A 9,033-nucleotide genomic window follows, 5' to 3' on the forward strand; every position below is an offset into this window, starting at 1 on the left:
GACGACTGGTTGCAATTGAAGGAAAGATGAATGCGGCCAAGTACAGAGATATCCTGGAAGAAAACCTCGTCCAGAGTGCTCAGGACCTCAGACTGGGCCGAAGGTTCACCTTCCAACAAGACAATAACCCTAAGCACACAGCTAAAATAACAAAGGAGTGGCTTCGGAACAACTCTGTGACCATTCTTGACTGGCCCAGCCAGAGCCCTGACCTAAACCCAATTGAGCATCTCTGGAGAGATCTGAAAATGGCTGTCCACCAACGTTCACCATCCAACCTGACAGAACTGGAGAGGATCTGCAAGGAAGAATGGCAGAGGATCCCCAAATCCAGGTGTGAAAAACTTGTTGCATCATTCCCAAGAAGACTCATGGCTGTAGTAGCTCAAAAGGGTGCTTCTACTTAATACTGAGCAAAGGGTCTGAATACTTATGACCATGTGATATTTCAGTTTTTCTTTTTTAATAAATTTGCAAAAATTTCTACATTTCTGTTTTTTTCTGTCAAGATGGGGTGCTGAGTGTACATTAATGAGAAATAAAATGAACTTTTTTGATTTTAGCAAATGGCTGCAATGAAACAAAGAGTGAAAAATTTAAAGGGGTCTGAATACTTTCCATACCCACTGTATAACACTCTATTAGGAGAAAACAGCTGTTTGATTCAGTACCACGTCCTGTCGCAATTTTGCGACTTTGGCGCTTAAAGGGTTAATGGGACATGAATGAGTGCAGAAAGAGAGAGGAAGAGAGGAGCTCAGTGCACCATGGGAAATCCCCCGATAGTCTAGGCCTATAGCAGCATAACTAAGGGATGGTTCAGGACTCACCTGATCCAGCCCTAACTATAAGCTTTATCAAAGAGGAACGTCTTAAGCCTACTCTTGAATGCGGAGAGGGTGTCTGCCTCCCGAACCACAACTGGAAGCTGGTTCCACAGGAGAGGAGCTTGGTAACTGAAGGCTCTGGCTCCTGTTCTACTTTTAGAGACTATAGGAACCACAAGTAGCCCAGCATTCAGAGAACGTAGTGTTCTAGAGGGGTAATAGGGTACTATGAGCTCTTTAAGATATGAAGGGGCCTGACCATGAAGAGCTTTATAGGTGAGGAGGAGGATTTTAAATTCTATTCTACATTTTACAGGGAGCCAATGCAGAGAAGCTAGTACAGGAGAGATGTGATCTCTTTTTCTAGTTCCTGTCAGTACTCGTGCTGCAGCGTTCTGAATTAATTGGAGCGTTTTAATGGACTTATTGGGGCAACCTGATAATAAAGAGTTGCAGTAATCCAGCCTAGAAGTAACAAATGCATGGATTAGTCTGCATCTGTCTGTGATAGGATGTGTCTAATTTTTGTAATATTAAGTAAATGACAGAAGGCAGTCCTAGAGGTTTGCTTTATGTGGGAATTAAATGACAAATCCTGATCAAAGGTAACTCCAAGATTCCTGACAGTGGTGCTAGAGGCCAAGTTAATGCCATCTAGAGTAACTATATCTTTAGACAGTGAGTCTCTAAGGTTTTTGGGGCCAAGTACAAGAATTTTATTTTTTTCTGAGTTTAACATCAGAAAATTGCAGCTCATCCAGGATTTTATGTCCTTAAGACATGTTTGTAATTTAGATAATTGATTAATTTCATTGGGCTTGATCGATAGATATAACTGCGTATCATCTGCATAACAGTGAAAGTTAATGGAGTGATTCCTAATAATGTTGCCTAAAGGGAGCATATATAAAGTAAATAGTATTGGTCCAAGTACAGAACCTTGTGGAACTCCATGACTAACTGTTGTATTTATTGAAGCTTCATCGTTAACATGTACAAACTGAGAACGATCTGATAAATATGACTTAAACCAGCTTAGTGCGGTTCCTTTAATGCCAATTTGATGCTCAAGTCTCTGTAAAAGAATATCATGGTCAATGGTGTCAAATGCAGCACTAAGATCTAATAATACAAGTACAGAGACAAGTCCATTGTCTGAAGCAGTCAAAAGGTCATTATTAACTTTAACCAGAGCTGTCTCTGTGCTGTGATGAACTCTAAATCCTGACTGAAAATCCTCAAATAAACTATTGTTATGTAGAAAGTCACACAACTGTTTGGCGACTACGTTCTCCAGAATCTTAGAGAGGAAGGGGAGGTTAGAGATTGGTCTATAGCTGGCTAAAACCCCTGGGTCAAGAGTGGACTTTTTAAGAAGGGGTTTAATTACAGCTACTTTAAAGGACTGTGGTACATATCCTGATAACAAAGAAAGATTAATCATTAATTTTCTCTCTAATAGTAATAATTTTATTATAGAAGAAGCTCATGAAGTCATTGCTACTTAAGTTTATGGGGATATGTGGCTCAATAGAGCTGTGACTCTCTGTCAGCCTGGCTACAGTGCTGAAGAGGAACCTAGGGTTGTTCTTATTTTCTTCTATTATTGATCATAAACTCACAGTAGTAGTAATTTTACATCAGAAACCTCGTCTGAAGTGGCGTAACAAATGATTTATAAAGTCCTCATCTGTAGCTCTGCTTTGTGGTGTGCCCCCAGGCTCTATCCTTGGTCCTCTTTATTTGCAGATGATATTTATTACATCTCGTTCAAGCCCCAAAATATTTTTTAAATAGTCTGTTTTCAATAAAGTCCTGAAAATGAATGACAGATTGTTTCATTGTAAGTGGTGGAATAACTGAAATAACTAAAAACTACATGAATTTATTTCATCTATCAGAAGTAGCTAACAACAATTAGTCGATTTACTTTATTTAATCTGAAAACTATTTTGATATAATTGATTAGTTATTATAAAGTTACATGTTTGTATAAGAGCAACATTCAGCGTTGTTGTTATCAGTTGATATCAGTTGGTAAAGCTAACAATGGCTAGTGGCTAACCTGGCTTGGTTGTACTGGAACTCAGGTGTGATGACATTCCCAGATGTCAGAAGTCTGAGGTAAATGAACGGACCAAAAGTCCAGGAAAGCAGGAAGTTGACCGAGGCTTGCTCAACTGCTATTGGAGCACAGAGAAAAAAGGGGCGGGGCTTAGAAAGGGTGTCTGCTAGATGAAAAATAAAACAAATGAAAACATTTACAATAACCGGTCATAAAAACAACAACAAATACAAACAAACAGACAGACTGACAGTGAGACAGGCTGGCAGTGAGACAGACTGACAGTGAGACAGACTGGTAAAGAGAAACAGACTCATGGAATCAGCCCTTTGGTTCACGTTGAGCTAGTTGTGGAGTCAGTCTGCTCTCATCAGGCTGAGTCATGGTGGTTCAGAAACAAGTTTCCACTGAACAAGAAAAAGTAAAAGTTGGACTGAAACACATTTCCAACAGAGTGAAAAACATCACTCAGCAGGGTGACTGATGCCACTGCATCATTCTGCATCAGTCATCTGTGGAGTTAATACATTTAATAACCCGTCACACTGTAACAGAGCAACAACACATACAAATTACAAACTTAATACACTAAATATTTGTGGTTATATAGAACACCCAGTCTTATTTTTTTATTATTAACTAAAATGAGCTTATTTTCACTGGTGGACAATTGCCCCCTCCTGGTGCCCCCATGTTCATAAACAGTGCCCTCTTGGATGTCCATAACAATAAAATGACCTCTAGGGTTCCCTTCCAGTGGAGAAAACACCATAAAATGACCTCTAGAGTTCCCTTCCAGTGGGGAAAACGTAATAAAGTTCCTGTGTGTTAAAGTATCGTGGGATTACTTTCATTCTGAAGTTATGCAGAGCAACGTTTAACAGCAGCGAGGCGCCAGAGGGAACCCAGAATGCTGCTGTGTAACATCAGGACACACATGAAGCGTGGATTCGACCTATTTGGCTAATTCTGGTGGAATAAAGGTTTTTTTAAAGATGTCTTTCGGTGCACAGAGTGAAACTAGCTCCAACCCACCACCATATTTCTTCCTCTGCAGGTTTTCACCGCTCCTTCAGTCTGTCCAATTAACGTCTAATCAACATCAGCTGCCCACCAGGAAATTGTCCCCATCAGCTGAAAACTCATTTCAAAGCCTGTGGAGCTTTTTTTAACTTCTGGACATTCGGCAGGAAAGAAAATTACAGCTTTCCACTCAATAGAGCAAAAGTGTCAACAAATTGCCGTCGCTCATCATAAATTCCATCCAGAATTCAATTAGGGATGATCAACAGCTCCAGGCTGCAGAACCAGGCCAGAGGGATTTGGCCTTTCTACGAGCCATTAAAATAATTCCCACCGCTGCGGCTTCACAACATGACAAGTTTGATTTGGCAGCAGGTCGGCTAGCTGAGAGACGGCGAGCAGAAAGAGGCAAACGGCGCTGTGGATGGTGTTGATGTTGTGATTCAGTTCAGCAGCACAGACACAATTCTTCAATATCCAACCGAGCCGAACCAAACCAGAACCTCCTCAACCAGAATGGATAAGGTCTGGGTTAGGGTGTGTATTTATTTAAATGTATTTATATGTCGTTCTGACTCAAACTGACTCTAAAGCTTCAGCTCTGACCTGCTGCTGTGGATGAATATTGACAGTACAAAGATTATAACATTATCTTTAAATAATGGAAACATTTTCCAGCAGGAAAACTCTCAGAAAGTCTTTTCTTGTTCAGATGACAAAGAAACTTAAAACCAACAGAAAACATTTGGCTTCGTTTCCAGTCTGGCTTTAAATCAAAGCTTCAATAATCACCAAACTAAACTGAAGCGACATTTCAAAGTGATCCCAGACTGCCGGAGGAACCTGGTTCCTGCAGTGTCAGAGATCATTAACACTGTTGTAGATTCACTGTTGGTCTCTGAGAGGAATTCAGTTTATCTGGAGGGAAGAAATGAGACAATTACAGCGTCAAACCGTTTTATTGTTACAACCAAATCTGAACAGCTGGAGTCCAAGGTCCAGATGTGCAGTAAAGGACTCACAACTCTGCCTCCATAAAGCCTCGACAGGGAGGTTTCATTGTGTTGGTGCCCCCTGTGGACAGCAGTGGTACTGTTTCACTGATTGTTTCAGTGCGTCTGAGAATAAACAGTCAAATGTTTTATGATTATCTGTATATGTAATGTTTTATATTAATATTACTGATGCATTAATGTATATCTAATGTTTTATATTTATATTACTAATGCATTACATTTGTATCTGATCAGATCTGATTAGTACCTCGCTGTGGCCAGCAGGTGGCAGCATTCAACCACTGACAACAAGCTGTTAACAGCTGTTATTCAGGTATTTACTTAATCACATTCATTTTTATTGATTAATAGATTATTGATTTCTTGATAAACAAACATTTGGAAGAATTACAACCACAGAGGTCAGAATCAAACTGAATAAATAAAATATAAATAAATGATATATTTGACCGGTGGTTGTAATGAGTGAACTGACCTGAGGGGGCGGTAAAGAGCAGCACGTCTTGAGTTCTACCGGAATTCAACAGCCGAAGAAGAAGCTGCAGTCGGTCCACGTGAGTTCAGGATGTCTCCACCGGGAGGAAAAATCAACCGACCGAAAACCGTAAGAAACCCTTTAGTTCCGTTCATCATTAACTACATCTGATCAGACTGATAATCAATAATATTATAGATTCATTATCCATATACAGCGGACCGTCAGCAGCTAGCAACTAGTAGCTAGCAGCTAGCATATGTAAACACCGTCGCTGCAGTTCTTCTTCTTCCTGTTTATTTACTGCTTTTATTATTGTTTACTGCTCTTATATAAAGTAAAAGTACACAAATAATATCTGCATGTAGTAAAAGTAAACAACAATATCTGCATGTAGTAAAAGTAAACAACAATATCTGCATGTAGTAAAAGTAAACAACAATATCTGTATGTAGTAAAAGTAAACAACAATATCTGTATGTAGTAAAAGTAAACAACAATATCTGTATGTAGTAAAAGTAAACAACAATATCTGTATGTAGTAAAAGTAAACAACAATATCTGTATGTAGTAAAAGTAAACAACAATATCTGCATGTAGTAAAAGTAAACAACAATATCTGCATGTAATAAAAGTAAACAACAATATCTGTATGTAGTAAAAGTAAACAATATCTGTATGTAGTAAAAGTAAACAATATCTTCTTCATGTAGTAAAAGTAAACAATATCTTCTTCATGTAGTAAAAGTAAACAACAATATCTGTATGTAGTAAAAGTAAACAACAATATCTGTATGTAGTAAAAGTAAACAACAATATCTGTATGTAGTAAAAGTAAACAACAATATCTGCATGTAGTAAAAGTAAACAATAATATCTGCATGTAGTAAAAGTAAACAATATCTGTATGTAATAAAAGTAAACAACAATATCTGTATGTAGTAAAAGTAAACAATATCTTCTTCATGTAGTAAAAGTAAACAATATCTTCTTCATGTAGTAAAAGTAAACAATATCTTCTTCATGTAGTAAAAGTAAACAACAATATCTGTATGTAGTAAAAGTAAACAACAATACCTGTATGTAGTAAAAGTAAACAATATCTGTATGTAGTAAAAGTAAACAACAATATCTGTATGTAGTAAAAGTAAACAACAATATCTGTATGTAGTAAAAGTAAACAACAATATCTGTATGTAGTAAAAGTAAACAATATCTGTATGTAGTAAAAGTAAACAACAATATCTGTATGTAGTAAAAGTAAACAATATTTGCTCCATGTAGTAAAAGTAAACAATATCTGTATGTAATAAAAGTAAACAACAATATCTGTATGTAGTAAAAGTAAACAATAGCTTCTTCATGTAGTAAAAGTAAACAATAGCTTCTTCATGTAGTAAAAGTAAACAACAATATCTGTATGTAGTAAAAGTAAACAACAATATCTGTATGTAGTAAAAGTAAACAATAATATCTGTATGTAGTAAAAGTAAACAACAATATCTGTATGTAGTAAAAGTAAACAACAATATCTGTATGTAGTAAAAGTAAACAACAATATCTGTATGTAGTAAAAGTAAACAATATCTGCTCCATGTAGTAAAAGTAAACAATATCTGTATGTAGTAAAAGTAAACAATATCTGTATGTAGTAAAAGTAAACAACAATATCTGTATGTAGTAAAGGTAAACAATATCTGTATGTAATAAAAGTAAACAATATCTGTATGTAGTAAAAGTAAACAATATCTGTATGTAGTAAAAGTAAACAACAATATCTGTATGTAGTAAAAGTAAACAATATCTGCTCCATGTAGTAAAAGTAAACAATATCTGTATGTAGTAAAAGTAAACAATATCTGTATGTAGTAAAAGTAAACAACAATATCTGCATGTAGTAAAAGTAAACAACAATATCTGCATGTAATAAAAGTAAACAACAATATCTGTATGTAGTAAAAGTAAACAACAATATCTGTATGTAGTAAAAGTAAACAACAATATCTGTATGTAGTAAAAGTAAACAACAATATCTGTATGTAGTAAAAGTAAACAACAATATCTGTATGTAGTAAAAGTAAACAACAATATCTGTATGTAGTAAAAGTAAACAATATCTGTATGTAGTAAAAGTAAACAACAATATCTATATGTAGTAAAAGTAAACAATATTTGCTCCATGTAGTAAAAGTAAACAATATCTGTATGTAATAAAAGTAAACAACAATATCTGTATGTAGTAAAAGTAAACAATAATATCTGTATGTAGTAAAAGTAAACAACAATATCTGTATGTAGTAAAAGTAAACAACAATATCTGTATGTAGTAAAAGTAAACAACAATATCTGTATGTAGTAAAAGTAAACAATATCTGCTCCATGTAGTAAAAGTAAACAATATCTGTATGTAGTAAAAGTAAACAATATCTGTATGTAGTAAAAGTAAACAACAATATCTGTATGTAGTAAAAGTAAACAATATCTGTATGTAATAAAAGTAAACAATATCTGTATGTAGTAAAGGTAAACAATATCTGTATGTAGTAAAAGTAAACAACAATATCTGTATGTAGTAAAAGTAAACAATATCTGCTCCATGTAGTAAAAGTAAACAATATCTGCTCCATGTAGTAAAAGTAAACAATATCTGTATGTAGTAAAAGTAAACAACAATATCTGTATGTAGTAAAAGTAAACAACAATATCTGTATGTAGTAAAAGTAAACAATATCTGTATGTAGTAAAAGTAAACAATAATATCTGTATGTAGTAAAAGTAAACAATATCTGCTCCATGTAGTAAAAGTAAACAATATCTGCTCCATGTAGTAAAAGTAAACAATATCTGTATGTAGTAAAAGTAAACAGCAATATCTGTATGTAGTAAAAGTAAACAATATCTGTATGTAGTAAAAGTAAACAACAATATCTTCTTCATGTAGTAAAAGTAAACAACAATATCTTCTTCATGTAGTAAAAGTAAACAATAATATCTGCTTCATGTAGTAAAAGTAAACAATAATATCTGTATGTAGTAAAAGTAAACAATATCTTCTTCATGTAGTAAAAGTAAACAACAATATCTGTATGTAGTAAAAGTAAACAACAATATCTGCTTCATGTAGTAAATGTAAACAATAATATCTGCTTCATGTAGTAAATGTAAACAATAATATCTGTATGTAGTAAAAGTTAATGTAATCAATATTAATGTATTAATTAATGCATTTATTATTAATGCATTAATAATGGTGTAATGTAACACAGACAGTAGTATTATGAACACATTAATAAGTGCGCCCCCTGCTGGTCTGTGCTCTCAGTGTGTTTTGTCGCCGCCCTGCAGGAACTGAGGAAGAAGTGTTATTGTGAATACATGAATAATGATGTAATGTACTACAGAGGCAGTGTTATTATGAATACTTAATTAATAGTTATTAATGATGAATGTATGAATGATGAATGTATTAACGATTAATGTATGAATGATGAATGTATGAACGTTGAATGTATGAATGATGACTGTATGAATGAATGAATGTATGAATGACGAATGTATGAATGATGAATGTATTAATGATGACTATGAATGAATGTATTAACGTTGAATGTATGAATGATGAATGTA

At 34.6% G+C, this 9,033-nt stretch overlaps 1 protein-coding gene across 1 annotated transcript in view; it reads left to right on the forward strand.

The window, feature by feature from the left end:
- Positions 1 to 5,417: 5,417 nt before the first annotated feature.
- cunh11orf98 (chromosome unknown C11orf98 homolog) overlaps positions 5,418 to 9,033 on the forward strand; it is a 7,177-nt gene continuing 3,561 nt past the window's right edge. Inside the window, exon 1 of the mRNA XM_051420218.1 lies at positions 5,418 to 5,535. Coding sequence (XP_051276178.1) covers positions 5,497 to 5,535 — 39 coding nt within the window. The 5' untranslated portion in view covers positions 5,418 to 5,496. The remainder of the gene's footprint in view (positions 5,536 to 9,033) is intronic.

Source organism: Dicentrarchus labrax, unplaced genomic scaffold, assembly GCF_905237075.1.
Source record: "Dicentrarchus labrax unplaced genomic scaffold, dlabrax2021, whole genome shotgun sequence".
NCBI classification, from domain to species: Eukaryota; Metazoa; Chordata; class Actinopteri; family Moronidae; genus Dicentrarchus; species Dicentrarchus labrax.